We start from the raw sequence: 21,197 nt of genomic DNA, 5'->3' as shown, positions 1-21,197 counted from the left end.
TTAAGGTTTGGTGAGTCACAAGTGGTAGCAGAGTCGCAGACGGCTCTTCGCTGAGGGTGGGGGATTGTGATAGTTCCACATCGCTCGCGAGAGTGTCCGTAACCTGGACTATAAGTGGCGCTCAAGCTTAGTAGGTACCAAAAGTTGGTACAATATCGTTAATTGTTACGGATTGAGCCATTGAGGCGTTGCTCATGCACAAGTGAGCGATAAGAAGAAATTCCCTGTAGAAGATATCAACCTTCTAAATGTCGTTGCTGTTGGAATTACTGAACAAGGGTTTGTTTCACGATTCAACTCAAAAAACATCCTCACGATCGGGTGTCCGGGGCAATTTATCATTCATCTCATTGGGTGTAAACATATAGATACGGGTGTACATTTACTATCCGAACCAACCAAACCAATCCGATCCAAACAGACTTGGCCGGTTATCTGGATTGGCTTGGATACTAAAATATAACAACCAAGTGGTTTGGTTCAGTCTGTGGATAACCGAAGAAACCAAACCAAACCATTTATTATTACTTTCTATATACGGAGTATTATATATGTGAGAATATATGATTCAATTGTTTATCATTTTTTTTCTCTTCCTCGAATGTTGATAAACTATGTCGAATTAATCACGTACATGTAGACTTAAGGGTTTGTAAGATAATAGTACTATTTTTTAGCACCTTCTAAGTGTAATTGTAGCTAGTTTTAAAGTTAACGCCCTATATTATATTAGTAAGGTCTCAGAGAGCCTTTGAGAGTCAAGTAAGGGGCGCCCCCTACTAATGGGCCTCTCCCGCTTGATCATCCTATCAGTCATGGTAACGGATTGAGTCTCTCTCTTTCGGTAGCTGGGCAAATCGACTTCGATTCTTGAATAATCCACATAACTTCTGGTTCGAACTTCAACTAAAGGCACAAGGGAATCAAGGGTTCAAGAGCAGAAATGATAGAGAAGAGAACTACGGGCGACTTGATCCCTTAACATAAGAAAGGGTACGTAGGCAGCTTGGAAAAAGAGGCCAGGTTCAGTTCCATTTGTTCCTATTGTCCACCTCTAGGCCTGTCTCGTCAATTCAAGCCGGTCGGTTTGATTGACTCGAATATAACAAGTACAAAACGCTCAATAGATAGTAAGGTTCTGCAAGACGAAATGCGATGTAAACTTGTTGAAGTAATTGAAATTCCTGTATTTGTTCGATTGAAATTTAGAATAACCGAACCCTTCGGATTGGATTATGGATAGACTCAAAAAGTCAATTATCCAACCGATGTTCACCCCTACATATAGAAGAGTATGTTGTTTGAGTGTACTGGTTAGTGATCTATAATCACTGAATTATCATAATGTTTCTTTATAACAATGATAAATACTTCTCGAAAAAGCCTCTTACCTTCCTTGAGAATCCACCCCGACAAAGCGGCAAACAACATTTTTTTTTTGTTAAGGATACAACATTTAACTTGCTAAGTCACAAAATCGAGATCATGGCTCATATTCCTTTAACATATATATTACACTAATATAATAAAAGTACACATAAATAAGTAATTCTAAACGAGGACCCTCAAATTCTAGGTAGTAATTTTGAGGATCTCTAAGTTATCAGGGCCATTCTTGGGACAAAGCGAGTAAAGCTTCCCTTCGGGGCAAAGGACCCTACAGAAAAACTATATACACCCTAAATCCTAAACCCAAACTCTTGCATACATGGATCCAACAATTTCTCATACCTTTCTGTTTATTGCGCTATTGATCGAGTTCGAGTTTGTCTACGTTTCTTTGGTGCAATTTGAAGAAACCCGGAAAAATATGCTGCCAAAATTACTGAAAGGAGTCCCATCAGATATCCAATTCCCGCCCCTTGCCACGAAAACCACATTTGATTCGATTCAGACCCAGACTCGGGCGAAAATACAGGTTCGGGTTCTGTACCCGGACATGGTACTTGAATTTGCTTTCCACAAAGCCCACTATTATTAGCAAAATAATTCGGGTCGTTCAAAGTATCCATTTGCCCGCCAGTAGGAATCGAGCCAACCAACTTATTATTACTCACATCCAAAATACTTAACTGGTTAAGATCCGCAAATGTTTTCGGTATTTGACCCGAAAGGTTATTGTAAGATAAATCTAAACTTTCAATACTTTCTAAACCACCAAAACTCATAGGAATAGAACCCGAAATCATACTATTACGCGAAATATTGAGTAATTTCAGACCTTTTAAACCTCCCAATGATTCGGGTATGGTTCCTGATAATTGGTTCCGAGATAAATCCATGAGAGAATATATTCCAAGATTTCTACTTGATAATCCAAGAACCGATCTTTTCCATGTGACAAACAAGTCATGAAATACAATCGGAAACGTAAATATATCTGACATCTGCAACAATACGGAGCCTTGTATCTCAATCATACCTCTGAAGTTTCCGAATTTGGAAGGGATTGCTCCGGTTAGTTTATTATTAGACAGATCGAGAATCCGAAGACTACTGATATTTGTAATTGAGTCAGGAATTACACCTTCAAGAAGATTGTTTCGAATGTTGAGAATTTCAAGAGTTGAAATTTGTGATAGACTTTTAGGTATGTCACCTGTAATTTTGTTGTTTTGAAGATCCAAATGCTCTAGTTGATTCAAATTGCTCAAATTTGATGGTAATTTACCATAGAATTGATTTTGACCTAGCGATAATATTTTCGTTCCGGTTCCAAAGTTGATTGGAACCTCACCAGATAATCTATTATTAGACACATCAACATAAGCTAATAGAGAATCTGGACCAAATTTTGGAAACACATTGCCTGAAAATTGGTTCCTTGATAAATCCAGAAACAACAGACGATAAATTTTTGAGATCGATTCTGGAACCGAACCAGAAAAATTGTTGTTAGCCAATGTGAGAATCATAAGTGCATTTGAATTTCCAATGTTATCTGGTAACTGCCCGGAGAAATTGTTCCGGGATAAAACTAGAACCGATAGACTTAAAGATTCAAATAATTGAGATGGAAGAGAACCAGAAAACTTGTTATCTGATAAAATAATGGTTCCAATTTCGGATTCCCCAAGCCAATTTGGAAAATTTCCATTAAGTTGGTTCTCACTTAAATCCAAGAAATTCAAACTCCTATTTTGAGTAGAAACCCAGAATGGAATTGGACCAGAAAGTTTACAGGATTTTAAACTCAATTTGGATAATTGAAATTCTGGAACCAGTTTTTCCAAATTTAAACTGTTATTCCAAGTAAGATAATTCCCACCAAGATCCAAAATTTTCAAACCCTTTAAATCAAGAAACCAAATTGGAATAAACCCAGAGAGAAAATTATTACCCAGTTGAAGTTCTTCAAGATTGATCAAATTCTGAATTGAATTAGGGATTCCACCAGTCAATTTGTTCTTGCTTAAAACCAGAGTAGAAAGATTGGATAACTTTATCCCAATTTCAATTGGAATTTGAGAAGAAAGTGAATTATTACTCAAATCTAAGGAAAACAATTCCTTCAAATTCAATATTGAATCAGGAATTTTACCAGAGAATTGATTTTGTCGAAGTGATAATTGTCTCAATTTGATGAGATTTCCAATTCCCATGGGAATTTCATTTCCAAGAAAATTCTCATCTAAGTTAAGAAATTGAAGATTATGAAGAGAAGAAATTTCAGAACTTAAATTCCCAGTGAAGAAATTAGTACCCAAATCAAGATAATTTAAGTATTTTAACTGAAAAATTTCATGAGGAATTGAACCCATGAATTGATTTTCACTAAGATCAAGATGAACTAATTGAGTTAAATTAGAAAACCCATTTTCAGGAATTTCACCTTGAATGTAATTTGAAGACAAATCAAGCTTAATTAGAGTTCTAATATGAAAAATTGGTACTAAAATTGATGAATTTAGGAAAGAGTTTGGAGGTAAAGATAGAGAGAGAATGAAAGAGTAAAGATCAAGAGAGATAACAGGATGTGAAGGAATTCTTTGATTACAAGTAACAAGAGGCCATTTACAACAATCTGAAGTGAGATTCCATGATTCAATTCCTGGGTTTGAAGAGATTAATTCATTTGATGAAGAATTTAGATTGAAAAAGGATTTGAATTGAAGGAGAGATTGTTTGTGTTGTTGAGGACAAGAGAGAGATGGGTTATTAGATAGAGAAAGGAAGGTGAGAATGAAGATTAAGTATGGAAATAATTGGAAGAGTGATTTTTCCATGGTAGTGATTCTCACTCACTTACTAGTTTCTCTCTCTAGATTTTGTGTTGGTTTAGTATAGATGAAGAAGATAAAAGATGGGGAGATTTTTTTTTTACAGAGGTTTGGTCAATGAGAATAAAAGTCAACGGGTTTGTTTTAGTATTGGAGGGAAATAAGTAGGAAACTTCACCTCTTGGCTCTTGCTATTGTCTCAAGTTTCAACCTCCAAATTATTTTTTTATAATAGGTGGAAGTAGAAATTCATTTTTGTTAAAGATTTAACTTTCAAGAAAAGAAAAAAATTTAACAATAAAATATAGGTGAAGGCGTATGGTTTGGAAGAAGCTTGTATAGTTTGGCAAAGAGATTTTGATTGATAAAAATTCATATGGATTTTTAGGTCCCATGCTAGAGTTGGCTATTATTCTCAAAAAAAAAAAAAAAAAAAGATGCCAGAGTTGGCTATTAACTCACTTGTCAAATGGGTCTCGAAAAAATTCTTTAGTTTGTCGGTACGGGTTGACCAATTTATTTTGACTTTAAAATGTTAGAGGGTGCATTGTTTGGTTGGTAAAGAATTTGATGGGGGTGAGAAAATAATTTCTTTCATGAACTACATTTTTTTTCTATTGGTTGATGCACACTGTTTCTTTTTTTTTTTTTTTCTTTTTGAAATATGGCTTCGATGAACGAAAGTCATTAGTAGGTACATCAAAGATGTAATAAGCATGGTAACTGCCAAATTAAACAAGAACAAGCTTAAAGCTCAATTAGACAATGACCTAAAATCCAACTAACTATAGCCTAAAGTCCATCTACATTATTAATGCCAAATTCATAATGGTCGAAAGTCATTACAACGGCGTATGTACATCAAAGATGTAATAAGCACGGTAACTACCAAATTAAACAAGAACAAGCCTAAAGCCCAATTAAACAACGGTCTAAAGTCCAACTAACTATGGCCTAAAGTCCATTTACATTATTAATGTCCTAATAATCTCAAATTCAATAATCCAGAGATCTCACCTCTTCTGGGGATCGGACCCGGGTACCTCTAGGGACCTTTGGAGTATATGTCAACACTTTAACCACTTGGGCAACCAAGTTTGACGATGCACCATGTTTCTTGTGTCAAAGTTATTTTGTTTGAATAGATGAAAAATGTAGATACGATGGACGTTACCTACTCGAATTGTTCTTATAATAGATTTTTTTTTTCTAAAAAAAATGTAAAATTCATATTATATAAAAAAAAAATATTCGAAATTTTATGACTCACAATCTTATGATTGATAGCTCTTACTATTCCCAATTTACTTGACATCTCTTTCATATGTCTAAACATACTAAAATCAATTTTCCTCTCCAAATTTTCCTTCCGTCTAATTGATCTCTCTCCACCTTTATACATTTTTTTCTTCTCAAATCTTTTCATCTTGTTAAGTACTGCACGAATATGTTCGTGATAGTTCCGCTATCATATACTGTTATTGACAAAAAGTAGTAGGGATAACACTGAATTCATCTATTGGTTGGGAGTGGCAGGTGAGTTTTCCGGTAAGAGTGTGAATTTGTCCATTAGGACCTAACCACGAGTGATGCAAATTAACAAACACATAGTCCTTTATGCCATGTTTTAAGGCTTTGTTATATCTGATATTCATGGTATTCTTGCTTATTGTCTCCTCTCTCACTCCCTCTCTACATGTCTTTCAATCACTTTGCTTTACAGCTATAATGGTCAAATAAATACGACCGAGCTAATTACTTGATAGTAATGAAAAAGACATTGGGTCGTTGAAAAGAAAAAAAAAATCATTTCTGACGACGATTATAAGAGTTTTAAAGAAAGAGATTTATAATCAAACTATAATGAGTAGTTACATCTTTATATATTTCTAAATGCTAAGATTAGGTATTTCTAAAAGTTAATGGGTTGAAAAGTGAAGTGGGATACATGGAATCTTTTAGTCGCCAAATGGTATAGTATCATAATATGAGTTATATTTGCTATCTCATGATGTGTGACTCGTCTTGAATAACTATTCGAAATTTTGGGTGTATTACAATTAGGCACAAAATAAATTTGAATGAGAGTCTAAATTACAAAATAACGTGAAGTGACTTTCGTGTCCTTAATTAAGATAAGTTTGATTGAGATATTCAGATTCAAATGAGTTGGACCCCGACAACGAAAAAATGGTTACCACCTTGAATATGTGGATCTAACATTTGTTCCCAAAGAAAAATTAAATTAAAGACAAACAACTAAGATTTATAGCTTACTTAAAACTTTTTAACCCTAAAGGAATAACCTATAGAGTTATAATAAATCATTGTTTTTTAATAGATTTTTGTGCTATGAACTCCCAACTTTTTTTTTTTTTTTTTTTTTTTGTTGAAGGGTAATACATTAATATAAATAGAGTTTTACAACAAACTACGAAGAAAATTAAAATTACAATATATAAAGTAGTAAAACAAAATAACAGAATTCAAGAAGTGCACAAAATATCTTCGATTTGTCGAACTGTCTTCATTCTGTAGCTTGCTAAGCTGGCAACTCTTCTTTAGTATGATATGATATTTGTTCTTGAGCTTCCGTCTGAATGATTTAAAGATGAAACTTTTTCCTAGCTTCCTGTAACACTTGAGATGGATTAAGCATACATCTAAAATTTCTTGAAGAAATAGAGATGTTTGCAAGATGGAATCAAACAATGATTCCTGGGTATCCCGCCAGTATTCTCCAAACAAAGAGACCATATCTATTCGAATTCTACAAAGTAGAAACCTGTCAGATACCTGGAAATTGGGATCCCCGTCATAGCCCGAGTATAAATACCACGCTACTTCGACAAATGCACGCAATAAAATTGCGATTAAGGGTGGAAGTGAACATGTTACAGAGCTTGGTTTAAGAGTTAAATCTATCTGAAAATCAACGACAAAAGTTATTGACAAAAAGTGAGCTGGAAGATAAGCGATATAAGCTGCATGACTTAAATGGAGAATGATATTCAAAATGTGGTGTCGACCGGGGTCGAAAGGAAAGTTGAGATGTATTCTATTTGTCATTCGGCTGATCCAGAGGCCAAAGTGGCCAGCAACTGTTCGATTAGTGATTCTAGAGTGATTACTGTTAATGATTGATGAAACTAACTTGGAAACCCGATCAAAACGATCGCAAGTAGATTGACTATGTGCTAACATATTGTAACGAAGGTTAGTATTGTGAACTAAATATGCATAAAGGTTAAGCATGACCGGAGGACCGACTGAAATGAAATCAGATAGAAGACAGGTGATGAAAGACCAAATTATCAGATTCATCAGATGAATCTAAAGTGAAGCTCAAACGAAAGAAGATTTCACCTATCAGAAAATTTCTAGGGATCTAACTGCCCAGGTCTAAAAATCAGTCTCAATTAATAGATAAGGAGTGAAAACAAACCAGATACTAAAAGTGAAATGAAGTCTAAATCAGACACTAAAAAGAAACTTACAATTAACTGTATAGACGGAGCAAATCAAAGAGGTTAGATACTGCCTTGAATAAGTGGCGCTTCTTGTAGATCTGCACTTTTTCTAGGGCATGCTTGCATCTAAAGCTGGTTAATTTGTTTGCTACACTGTCTATTCCGAGTATTGCATGCTTGGTCTAACGCCTCAAGAAGGTGGATTAAACATACTGACAACTTAGTAAATACAGTTGAAACAAATCTGATGAGGTTTTTTAGGGGTAACTTGGCTTGGGTTGTTGGTTGGTTGGAGATGAATAATGGTTATTTTGGGGGTTCAGGATGAGTTTCTTGTTGGTGAGAGGATTAGATGGGAGGATTTGGAGTTTTTTTTTTTTTGAGAATTTGTTACTAGGTTTGGACTTGGTGTCTAAACCTAGTTACTAGTGACTCAAAATTTCCAATTCAAGCACTCCTACCTTTTTTTCTTCAAAGATTCCAAGATCGATTGCAAGATATCATTAATCAAGATGTGGACTACGAGGAACTCTATACCATACCACATCAATCTAATAAATTTTGTAATTTTATCAATTTGTATTTATCTTGTCTAACATTATACTTTAAAGTTGTCGTAAGAGAGAGACCGTTTGCAACCTGCTAGATAGACCCACTTATAAACAATACGTTTCTGATATAATTTCGTAAAACATCAATCCTTCTTGGCTCTCTTAAACAGTATAACTTTTCAAATAAAAGAACATGGTTTCCACATTTTATTATGATCGATTCCAGCCTTAAGCAACGAACTTTGGCTTAAAGGTTAATACATTTCAAGAAGTATTAGTTTAAATGTAGCATAGATAATGTTTTTCACTTTTAAAACGTTTTGAGAAACCTAGCTAACTTCCATTGTTGTGTAACTCATAAGTGAAATTAGGCTAATATTATAAATTGATCCATTGTTTTCTTCCATTTCGAGTTATTTTAGAATTGATTTATTTTTCTGTTCATCAAACCTAGAATGGTAGATATCAAAATAATACAATAAGTAAATGACCATTAACCTTTTTCATACGCAAAACAATATTTTGTCCCCGCCTTATATCCGAATCAATCTTGACTACTCATGCAAAGATTTAAATGCGTAGTTCTCTATATGTACAAACAACACGTAAGAATCACTTATTGATTTGTATTATATCTTATTGTTCGAGCGCTTATTACAACATAAAATTTTTCCGAGGGTCATTTTAAGTAGTGGGAATTCTTAATGTCCCATAACAATGTGAGACAACATTTACTAACCGTCCTTATTTGAGAAAAAGAATGACTTAAGGAGAAATATCAACCCCAAATTCTCAGTTATAAATATAAACCATCAGACTTTCTCTCTTTCTATTTTGTCTGCATTGAAACGAAAACTAATTTCACAGGTGATAGAACATGGGCGAAATCCAGCCGAAATTTGAAGTATACGACTAGATTTCACCAACAATGTTAGAAAGAAAAACATGGGCCAAAATCTGGTCGTCCACACCGGATTCTGTCAAATTTCGGCTAATATTTTCAGAATCCAATCACTTTCGAACTAGTTTACGGTTTGTCATTATTGTGTGCCAAACCTAAATGAAAAAAAAGAGATTTCTTAGCCAAGAAGAGAAAAAGTTGTACGCAACTTGAACTTGTTTTTATGACGTACGGTCTAAGAGTGTATAGGAGAAAAGTATAACCAACATTTGACCACAACCATTGTACCACTATACCTAATGAAACAACAACCCTCTCTTTATCCTTCCAATGGGTATCAAGGAAACATGATTAGCTCCTTGTTTTGCTGCCCAATCAACCACATCTCTTTCTCTAGGTATATATATACCCTTTTGACTACTACCCAAATCACATCAAACTCCTCACCAATCTTCTTCTTCATTTAGCTCTATCTATTCAATTATTGAATCATGGTTTTCTTCTTAGGAAGTTTGTTGATTAACTGTTCTCTCAAACTAGATCATCATCAAAAACACTTCTCTTCCACTACCCTTTCGACTTCTCTCTTCAATTTTGAATCAGAGGTATCCAATTCTCTATTTCAATTACTTCTCTCTTTGGGTAATTCTAATCAAAGCTCTTCTTCTCCAACCACCACCACCACCACCACCTTGACATTTCCATGGATTCACAATTGCTTGAAGATCTTAATACCCAATTTACAAAAAGCATTCATGAATCTTATTTCAGATATAGATTACCCAATGACTAATTGGGAGATGATTCTCATTGATGAGTATCTAAATTACACCTTAAAGTCTATGGAGTTCTTGAATTCCATTACTTCTTCAATTACTAATCTTGATCAAGCTCTAATGACACTCTCTCATGTCTTAAGCCTCGTCGAATCTTCTTCTTCATCTTCGGTTTTGTCGGAAAGTCTAAAACCAATAAAACGACAGCCTTGTACTAGTTCTAAGAAATACGAAAACCAAACAGAGAAACAAGTAGAAATGAAATTTTCCTCCGAGAAAGAATTTGTTGTTCATCAAGCTCTAATGATCAAGAAGAGTGTTTGCAATTGGGTTTTTCGAGTAGTCGAGTTTAGTATTAGTGGAAATGTGCAAATGGGTATGGAAATTGAACTACCACCTTTTTCATGGTCGTTGATAAATCTACAACTAAGTAGTGTTTCTAAAGTGATGAGAGAGGAAATGGGGGTGTTAAAGGAGGTGGCTGACGTAAACGAAACGGTGGGCCGGATCCGTTGGGCTGTTGCTGGTGCCGGCGGAAGGGGAAGTGAAGAACAGATTGATGACGAAGTAAATGAATTAAAAGGAAAACTGAAGGTATTAGGAAAGCTAGTTGAAGATGTTAAAGAAGATGTCAATAGTCTCTTCTCACAAGTTCTATCGAGAAGAAATGAATTTCTTGATAGTTTTCAGCAAAGGAAGAACCAAAAGTAACAATATAAACTATTCTTTTTCCTACTTGGTGTATATTCATTTCATTCTGCATTTTATGGTTTTGTTTTCACTATTTTCATATACAATTTGTAACATTAGTTCTAAGCAACCATCTTATTTCTTGTTCAATGTTCAATTACTAAGCAAACGGTTGGGATAATCTCACATTGGTTGTGGAAGAGGCAGTCACTTCGGAAGGTCTCACATCTTAAACCAGCTTTTTGGGTAAGAGAACCCCAAAACCACCCAACATTAACGGAGAAGCAAAAAATTTCGACCTAATGTGTGAAAGGAATGATTGTTGAGATAATCCAATATCGGTTGTAAAAGGGCAAGTGGGCATGTCATAAATCTGCGGAAAAACCTTAGACTCTAATACCACTATTGAAGTTGTTGTGGAAGGGTCATTAGAATGAATAATCAGCTGTGAAGAATCATGGTCTAGGACTTAGTTCAACTATTCATGGTATAATTTATCTTAGGATGCAGTTCAATGGACAGGAACAGAGAAATGGCTTCAACAAAGGTATGGAAAGATACAATTAGAGGATAAAAGCAATGAAGAACTCGGAATCCTTGGTTACCAGTGGCGTGTGCTTCGCTTTAATGACGTCACTCGCCAAAGGTGCAGTTAAAATTATGGCTGGTTACAGGAACTCAGACCCTGTGACCGTATTCTTTATGCAACAACCACATGTCTTGGCTGCTCCAAGTAACTCCTTCCCTTGCTTCTCGATTTAAACTTAATGAAATTAAAGCTTGATTTCTCAATACCTTGAAGAATATACATCGCCAAAATTTGATGCATAAAAAAGACTGGTGTATAAGCTAATACTCGTAAGAGAGATGCATGAAACAAAAATTCTATAACAAGGTTGTATACTTGTATGGTTTTTCAAGTGTCTTGAAATGCACATGCAACAAAACAACTTGCATTCCTCTTGTTCCTCTGTAGTTGGGATCGCCCGATCCACCCGAGTAATTTATGGATTGTGGATCAGCCAATCCCAAGCTGATCCCAAATTAAGGACTTCCCACTTACAAGAGAGAGATCTCAAGAAAGAGAAGGGGGAGATGTTGCTCCTATGCAAAGGCATGTTACTATAGTTTTGCAGCTATGTTTGTAATTTTATATATCATTTATGTATAGATTAGCTTAGTTGTTCCTGCAGAACAACAATCTGCAGGAACAACTAATGAACGATATCCCAACAAATTAAGTTCCAAAGTTAAGCAATTCAGGTGTTCAAATCATTCAAGGTAAACTAAAATCTATATTTTTTCATCTCCCTCACTGCAAAATAAGCTAATCAGGTATAACTATAGCTCCATTCTGATAATTTAGTTTAACGACGAACTACAATTTTATATGTTATAGAGAGAACTGGTCCAAACCTGAAAATTGTCTGAAATTTGATTTATCACTTTGGAGCCTAGTAACTGCCAGAATCACTTGAAAACGAGCCTCTCAGGTGCTCTCGTCTTGTAATATGAGTCAGGCCGTCAGGCGCCAACCTGAAACTAACGAGGTAGCTTTTAAAAAATCACAACTTCAAGTCCACCCTTGGCTGACATGTTTATATTCAGATATTGTTCCCCTCGGAGACTTAAATAGCAAACATTTTTACTAAAATCACAAGAACTTGCTTCAAGTAACTAAAGAAATCAGCACTACTGCACGAATTGTAAAATTTTACTCAAGAAACTAAACAAACTAGACTAGAAGTACTTCCATAATATAGAGCAACAAAACCGGAGACTAATATATGACCAAGTGGAGAGGACGTTGATTAGTCAACTTCGAGAATCTGTTTCAAGTCGCAACAGAAAAGTTTAGCGGAAACATCCAACATTTTCAATGTCACATTCATGTGAAATATTTGTTCTTTCGTCACGAACACTGTACCAAAAGAATGACATGGCATGATATATTAGGAACTATGGAGACGATAAATGAAAAAAATTGACCATGTTGAAAAGCAAAGGTTGCCAGAAAGATTCCCTTGAGTACTGATCGCAAACCAAAACATATTTGAATCGATCAAGCATAATAATATTAGAATCTTCTAAGATCACTTATAACTTAATAATCCATATCAACACTAAGAACTACACTACAAAAGAAGGCTACGACAGAGACAGAGGCCTAGCTATTGTATACATGGAGGTTATTGTGTTTTTTTAGATATTAGAAAGTTACTAAGAAGAAAATGAGAGTGTCGAACATGAAAGTTACTGTTAAGTTTGTGGCCATCCAACTCAAAACCAATTGGCAATGAGTGGAGAGGACCTATACTTTATATTCTTGATTGCTAGTTACCCATTCTCCCATGTGGGACTATTCTCACACGCCCCCTCACGTGTGGCGTTCTTTGAGCCTAACACGTGTGTTTTTTTTCTTTACGGGTGACGTGGAGCACGTGTGGCTTTTAAGCCTATCACGTGTGGGCCTAGCTCTGATACCATGTTAAGTTTGTGGCCATCCAACTCAAAACCAATTGGCAATGAGTGGAGAGGACCTATACTTTATATTCTTGATTGCTAGTTACCCATTCTCCCATGTGGGACTATTCTCACAGTTACTCAGCGTAAAAAACTGTTTAAAGAAACAACACAAGTAATGACGCTACAGGAGTACACATCTATTACCGGGATAGCACGAGCAAAGGTTAAACTACAAACAAGAAACTGAACCCTACTTGGGGATGCTTAGACAAGCTACTTTAGCTACTAATTTGCAGTAATTGTTGTGCCACTGAATAAGATAAATTTGATTCAACTGAGTTCGACTCTGACACCAAGAAAAACAATTACCACTTCGAGTATGTGAAGCTAAAATTTGTTTCAATGAAAATCAAACCAAAGATTTGCAACTAAGATTCATAGTTTATCTATTTTAAAGCTTTTTAGATCAAAAGGAAAAACCAATAGAGTTATAATAAGTAATTTTGGTTTTCGGTAGATTTTTTTATATGAATCCTCAAGCATAAGTCGGGTCATGTAAGAATATAAATACGTACAAGAACCACTGACCTCACAATTTTCAGTTCAACAATTCCAAAATTGATAACATGGTTTCATCAACAAAGATGTCCATTACGAGAAATCAACTCTATTCAATGTCACGTGAGTACTAAATTTTGTAATTTTATCAATGTATGTTTATCTTGTCTAACATTATACTTTAAAGTTGTCGTAGGAGGGAGACCATTTGCAACCTCGTTGGTAAACAACATGTTTCTAATATAGTTACCTGAAACACCAATTCATCTTAGCTCTCTTAATCAAACAAACCCATTAGAAAACAAACAATCCTTTCTTTATACTTCTAATGGGTATCAAGGAAACATGACTAATCCTTGTTTTGCTGCCCAATCAACCATACCTCTCATCCCTTTCTCCCTCTCTATGTATAGAGGTATATATATATATATACCCTTTTGACTACTACCTAAATCACATAACTCACCAATCTTCCTCTTCTTATTTTAGCTCTATTCTTCAAACTCTATTAAATAATTGAATCATGGTTTTCTTCTTAGGAAGTTTGATAATTAACTGTTCCCTCAAACTAGATCATCATCAAAAACACTTTTCTCCCACTACCCTTTCAACTTCTCTCTTCAATTTTGAATCACAAGTATCCAATTCTCTGTTCCAATTACTTCTCTCATTGGGTCATTCAGATCAAAGCTTTTCCTCTTCCACCCCCACCCCCACCCCCACCTTGACCTTTCCATGGGTTCATTATTGTTTTAAGATCTTAACACCCAATATTCAAAAAGCATTCAAGAATCTTTATTTTAGATATGGATTACCCAGTGCCTAATTGGGAAATGAGTTCCATTGATGAGTATCTAAATTACACCTTGAAAGTCTATGGAATTCTTGAATTCCATCACTTCTTCAATTATTTATGACACTCTCTCATGCCTTAAGCCTCGTCGAATCTTCTTCTTTATCTTCGGTTTTGTCGGAACCTATAAAACCAATAAAACAACAGACTTGTACAAGTTTTAGGAAAACTATAATGAAAAACGAACAAAGAAACAAGTAGAAATGAAATTTTACTCCGGGAAAGAATTTGTTGTTCATCAAGCTCTAATGATGAAGAAGAGTGTTTGCAACTGGGTTTTTCGAGTAGTCGAGTCTAGTATTAGTGGAAATGTGCAAATGGGTATGGAAAATGAGCTACCGCCTTTTTCATCGTCATCGGTAAATCTGCAACTAAGAAGTGTTTCTAAAGTGATGAGAGAGGAAATGGGGGTGTTAAAGGAGGTGGCTGACGTAAACAAAGCGGTGGGCCGGCGCGGTCGGGCTGTTGCTACTGCCGGCGGAAGGGCAAGTGAAGAACAGATTGATGACGAAGTAAATGAATTGAAAGGAAAGCTAAAGGTATGAGGCAAGCTAGTTAAAGATGTTAAAAAGATGTCAATAGTGTCTTCTCAGAAGTTCTATTGAGAAGAAATGAACTACTTGATAGTTTTCAGCAAAGGAAGAACCAAAAGTAACGATATAAACTGCTTTTTCTGCTTGGTGTATATTCATATCAGTCTGCATTTTATGGTTTTGTTTTCACTATTTTGATATACAATTTGTAACATTAGTTCTAAGCAACGATCTTATTTCTTGTTCAATTTTCAATTACTAAGCAAACGGTTGGGATAATCTCACATTGGTTGTGGAAGAGGCAGTCAGTTCGGAAGGTCTCACGTCTTAAACCAGCTTTTTGGGTAAGAACCCCAAAACCACCCAGCATTAACATCAAGTTGACCCAATAATTTTCGACCTAATAGTCTATTCAAGTCAAAATTAACCAATGTGTGAAAGGAATGATTGTTGACGGAATCCAATATGGGTTGTAAAAGGGCAAGCAGTCATGTCACGAATGTGCGGGAGAACCTTAGACTCTCATACCATTATCGAAGTTAAAACCAATTTGTGAAGGCGAGACAGCTAACGACTGTACCCGAACATATTAGGTTTCAAAGTTGAGCAATTCAGGTATTCAAATCATTGCAGAATAGGAAAACAACACCAATTTGACATGAATCTGCCAAGGTAAACTAATATCTATAATTTTTCATGTCCCTCACTGGAAAATAAGCTAATCAAGTATAGTTATAGCTCAATTTTGATAATTTTGTTCAAGGACGATCTAAAATTTTCGATAAAATGAGTCAGGCGGCAACCTGAAACCTGGAAACCTGGAAACTGTCTGATATTTGATTTCAACCTACATCTTAACTAGTATCATTAGAAATGATTCTCATTGAAGAATTTATCACCTCGGAGCGTAGTGACTGCCAGAATCACTCGGAGACGAGCCTCTCTTAGGTGCTTTCGTCTTGTATAATGAGTCAGGCCGCCAACCTGAAACAATTAAGGTAGCTCCTACGCAACCACAACTTCAAGTCCGCGCTTGGCTGACATGTTTATATTCACATATTCTTCCCTCGGAGATTTAAATATCAAACATTTTTACTAAAATCACAAGAACTTGTTTCAAGAAACTAAAGAAATTAACACTAGTGCATGAACTTGACTCTAAATAACAAACAGAGTAGACTAGTAATACTTCCATAATATAGAGCAACAAAAGCGAAGACTAGTATATGATCGAGTAGAGAGGACGTTGACTTACAATCATTCTTTAACTAAATTAATGTAGTAAACGTCGAGAATTTATTTCATGTCGCAACAGAAAATTTTAGTGGAAACGTCCGACATTTTCAATGTCACATTCATGCTCATGTATTTGTTATTTCCTCGCGAACACTGTACCAAAAGAATGACACGGCATGATATATTAGGAATTATGGAGAGGATAAGTGAAAAAAATTTGACCATGTCGAAAAACAAAGGTTACCAGAAAGATTCCCTTGAGTACTGATTGCCCACCAATACATATCTGAATCTTCTAAGATCACTTATGCCCGAATAATACATATTCTTGATACGAGTCCATATCAAGCAAACCTGATTTGTGGTCACTCAAGAGTCTTTGAAAATCTCTTGTGGACGATCTGGCTAACCTGGTTCAAATGCTTAATATAACAACTAGTAACTAATTGAAGCCAACATTTACATGAATGAATTAGTTAACTATTTTCACAGAATAACTCAATACAACCACAAAAGAGAAAAACTCACCATTTTTTGGATTTAAAGGATGTATGGATCATTGAATTTTGGTATATCAACTTCAGATATTTAATGTCAGAGTTCCCATGAAAGCTAAACAGTCTAAGACTAATATATGAGGAATACAATAAGTTTCACTTAAAAATTACATGGAGGAGCTTGACTTCTACTCATTCCTTGACTCCATCAAGTCCTGGAGTGGCGGACAATTTTAGATTTTTGAGCTGCTCCACAGAAAGCAAATTTACAAGCAAGGAAATAACGCCATCGTTAGGGGAAAATTCTCTTTCACGCATCTTCTGAAGCATTTGCAATGCCTCATCAACCTTACGCTTTTTAAGCAAACACAGAATGATGGTATCATAAGTGATGCAATTGGGTAAGCAACCCTTCCCTTCCATTTCACTGATCAATTTGTAAGCCTCAGACAACCTCCCGTTCTTGCAATGGCAATTAACCATTGTAGTATATGTTACAATGTCAGGCACTAATCCTATGTTTGAAATTTTATCAAATAATTTTTCCGCATTTTCATATTTTTCCGCCTTGACCAACCCATCAATTAGAGTACTATAAATTTCTATATCAACTTTAAAGCCACTACCCTCCATTAACTGAAGTACCTCCATTGCCGTATCAATATCTTGGTTCTTACAAAGGCCATCAAACAATGAGCCAATTGTAACTAGATTAGGAGTTAGCCCGCACGTTTGCATCTCAATAAACAACTTCTTTGCAGTTCCAAGTCTTCCACCCTTGCCATGTCCAGATATTAGTATATTGTATGTGTATTCAGTGGGTTTACATCCTTTCTGTTTCATTTTTTCTAAAAGTTGCATAGCTTCGTCCAACCTGCAACTTTTACAGTAACCATTTATCAAAGTATTGTACGTGACAACATCGGGTTCCAGTCCTGTATTTACCATTGACTCAAACAATTTCACTGCCTCCTCCAGTTGACCTGTCAAACAGAACCCATTAATCATCGTGTTGTATGTAAGTAAATCAGGTTGTGCTCCCAATTTATCCATTAATTGAAATAACTCCCTAGCATCTTTCATCATTCCTTCTTTACATATGGAATCTACTAAGATATTGAACGTCACTACGTCAGGTGAAATCCCATGTTCCACCATTTGATCGAAAAAAGTTCTTGTTTTCTTCCACTGTCCACATTGGCAAAAACCATGGATTAGTGAATTATAAGTTACCACGTTCGCTGTAATTCCTCGACTAGACATTTCTTTAAAGAGGATAACTGCTTCACTTAACTGTCCACATTGGCAAAGACCATGGATTAGTGAACTATAGGTTACCACGTTCGCTGTAATTCCTCGACTAGACATTTCTTTAAAGAGAATAACTGCTTCAGTTAACTGTCCACATTGGCAAAGCCCGTGGATTAGTGAACTATAAGTGACCACATTAGCTTTAATTCCTCGACCAGACATCTCGTCAAATAGTTTAACTGCTTCACTGAATTGGTTTAATTTGCATAGTGCATCTATTATCACATTGTATGTAACAACATCAGGAGACAAACTCCATATTTTTACCATCTTGGTTTGGAATTCGATAGCAAGACCCACTTCACCAATTCTACAAAGGCCAGTTATAAGAGTTCCACATGTTACAATACTGGGTTGAATCCCATAGTCAGTCATTTTATCAAACACTTGAAGGGCAGCGTCAATCTTTTTCTGCAGACACAGCCCTTTGATAAGTGTATTGTAAGTGATCAAATCAGGCTCATAACCACTCTTTAGACATTTTCCCATAACACAGAATGCATAGTTAACCTGCCCTAATTGACAGCAACAGTTGATCAAAATACTAAATGTGAACAAATCAATTTGGATTCCAACCAAGATCATCTTATTATAGAGGGTAAACACATCTGAGTAGGATCTAGTTTTGGCAAGTGAACTCAGTAGTTGATTAAAGGTAGAGGTAGAAGGAATTGGTTTAATGGAAACCAATTTATCAAAGTAAACTAGGGCATTATGAAGATTCTTAATATTCCCAGACTTACATTGATCTATTACATAACTTTCAAATTGGGTAGGGTTTGCTTTAGCTGAAGAAGAAGAAGAATGACAATAACTTAACAAAATCTTTTCAAATTGGGAATGATTAAAGGAAAAAACTACAGCAACTAGTCTTTTGGAGAGGACTTTCATTTAAGATTTGCGAATATTTTGTTAAGTTATTGTCATTCTTCTTCTTCATAGGAGTAGTTAGATAGAGGAAGCCTATAACAGTTTGCTGTTGTCTACAGAGGCAGACCAATCTTTCTTTTGAGGGCCCATAGTTTTATATAGATCCAATTTTATACCCTTACAGTTAGGTGCCCTTAGATTTCTCTTACTTTTCTTAAATGGCTTCTATTGCTAACAATGGCCCCTCCATCCTTAGTTGGAATTTGAGGAGAATTTCGTCTTTTAGCATTAGAAAACATCTTATGTACCTCATAAATAAGCATAACCCGGACATTATATTTCTGGCAGAGACTAAAACTAAATCGATAAATATCAATAAATATATTAAGATTATAAAACACTATAATCATCACTTTGTGGATCCAATCAATAAATCGGGCGGTTTAGTAATGTATTGGAAACACAATATAAACCTTAAAATTATTTATTCAGATAATAATATGATACATGCGGACATCTTTAATACTAACAATAATTCGCATAATATTATTACTGGTTTTTATGGTTGCCCACATCATAAAACAAACTTAAACCTTGGAAAACATTAGAAGCTCTCAATATAGATAGTGAGTCCCCGTGGATAGTAATAGGAGACCTCAATACTATTCTAGACAAACTTGACAAAGAAGGAGGATCTTTAGCGACTAACTCTTTCATTACCAAAGTTTGTCCTACATCAACAGGATGAAATTATTAGATATGGGATTTAAAGGATACCCGTTTACTTGGAATAATAGACAATTTGGGGAAAATTTTATCCAAGAGAGGCTGGACAGAGCCCTGGCTTCAAAATAATCAACAATACAGTATCAGTCATTTAGAGTCGGTGGGCTCAGATCATCTTCCTATTTTACTGTCTGACACAAAAGAGTGTCACAATAAACCTAAAGCCTTTAAATTCCTCCGCACTTGGATGTCACATCCCGACTGTCATGGTTTTATTTCGGATAAGTGGACTAATAATAGTAACATCCAAGTGAATCTCAAAGACCTTAGTAGACATCTCACAAAATGGAATAAAAGAGTCTTTGGTAACATAGAAAACAATATTAAAAGTATCATTAACAAATTAAACACCACCACAAATAAAGAAGATTATAATAAATTAAGTTACCAACTGGAAGAGTGGTACAAATATCAAGAAACTTTATGGAAAGAAAAATCTAGAAACAAATTTCTTTCGGTAGGAGACAAAAACACCAAATATTTTTCACTCACAAGCTATTCAACACAATAGAAGAAATGAAATTACAGCGATTAAAAACAACAATGGAGATTGGCTTGAGGAGCTAGAAAGCATTCAATCAACTTTCACTAATCACCTGCTCACCATTAGTACTTCAACCAATAACAATCCTAATCCTAACATTCTCAATCCCTTTCATAACACTATTACCCCGACACAAAATCAAGAGCTAGTCAATATTCCTGATCAAGAAAAAATAAAAAGGGCCATTAAGAGTCTCAAAAAAGATGCTGCCCCTGGTTCTGATGGTTATCCTCCCTTTTTCTTTCAATCGAACGGGAACACGGTTAGTCCCAACATCCACAGTTTAGTACAAGATTTCTTCATCTCAGCCGAGCTCCCTCGAGAGACTAATCACACTCATATTTGTCTGATACCCAAAACCACATCTCCTCAAACCCCAGCGGACTATAAACCTATCAGCCTACTCAATACCACGTATAAGATCATCACAAAAATTTTGGCTGATAGACTTAAGTACTCCTTACATAACTTTATATCTCCATTCCAAGCAGCCTATATCCCGGTTTAGACAAATAACTGATAATGTGATCATTGGTCAGGAAATTATACACTCTCTCAAAACCATGAAAGGCGCTACCGGATACTTTGGGTTTAAGCTAGATATGTCCAAAGCTTTTGATAGAATCGAATGGAATTTTCTTACGGATATCATGACTAAATTAGGATACTCGGAGCAATGGATCAAAATGATAACTCAATGTATTTCTACCTCTTCCATGGCAGTTCTAGTCAATGGTCGACCTGGGCCCACTTTCTACCCCTCGAGAGGTATTAGGCAAGGTGACCCGCTTTCTCCTTTCCTTTTCACCATCGCCATGGAAAGCCTCAGTCGGCTTATTAATGCAGACCATGATGGGAATAAGTTTCAGGGTTTCCCCACTAATAATCTGAACCTGAATATTTCCCACCTACTTTTTGCGGATGACTGTATTATC

General features: G+C 35.5%; 3 protein-coding genes across 3 annotated transcripts; 1 reads left to right on the top strand and 2 right to left on the bottom strand.

Annotated features, from left to right (window-relative positions):
* Positions 1-1,361: 1,361 nt before the first annotated feature.
* Positions 1,362-4,621, bottom strand: RLP46 (receptor like protein 46). Its single transcript, XM_086660478.1, has one exon. It carries the CDS (start codon positions 4,224-4,226, stop codon positions 1,740-1,742), a length of 2,487 nt encoding a protein of 828 aa, XP_086516604.1. The 5' UTR covers positions 4,227-4,621; the 3' UTR covers positions 1,362-1,739.
* A 4,812-nt stretch (positions 4,622-9,433) lies between these two features.
* On the top strand, positions 9,434-11,918 carry LOC147558797 (uncharacterized). Its single transcript, XM_086660469.1, has 2 exons — positions 9,434-10,625; positions 10,774-11,918. The coding sequence occupies exons 1-2, from the start codon at positions 9,634-9,636 to the stop codon at positions 10,787-10,789; spliced, it is 1,008 nt and encodes a 335-aa protein (XP_086516595.1). The 5' UTR covers positions 9,434-9,633; the 3' UTR covers positions 10,790-11,918.
* A 4,189-nt stretch (positions 11,919-16,107) lies between these two features.
* Positions 16,108-18,847, bottom strand: LOC147558796 (uncharacterized). Its single transcript, XM_086660468.1, has 3 exons — positions 16,783-18,847; positions 16,499-16,664; positions 16,108-16,407 (listed from the first exon to the last, which is right to left on the bottom strand). The coding sequence occupies exon 1, from the start codon at positions 18,645-18,647 to the stop codon at positions 16,944-16,946; it is 1,704 nt and encodes a 567-aa protein (XP_086516594.1). The 5' UTR covers positions 18,648-18,847; the 3' UTR covers positions 16,108-16,407; positions 16,499-16,664; positions 16,783-16,943.
* Positions 18,848-21,197: the final 2,350 nt, after the last annotated feature.

This window comes from Eschscholzia californica, unplaced genomic scaffold (assembly GCF_041429995.1).
Source record: "Eschscholzia californica isolate CP2 unplaced genomic scaffold, dmEscCali1.0.p SCAF_2, whole genome shotgun sequence".
Classification (NCBI taxonomy): domain Eukaryota; kingdom Viridiplantae; phylum Streptophyta; class Magnoliopsida; order Ranunculales; family Papaveraceae; genus Eschscholzia; species Eschscholzia californica.
Note: the sequence above shows the minus strand (reverse complement) of the source record. Positions and strands in the feature narration are given on the sequence as shown.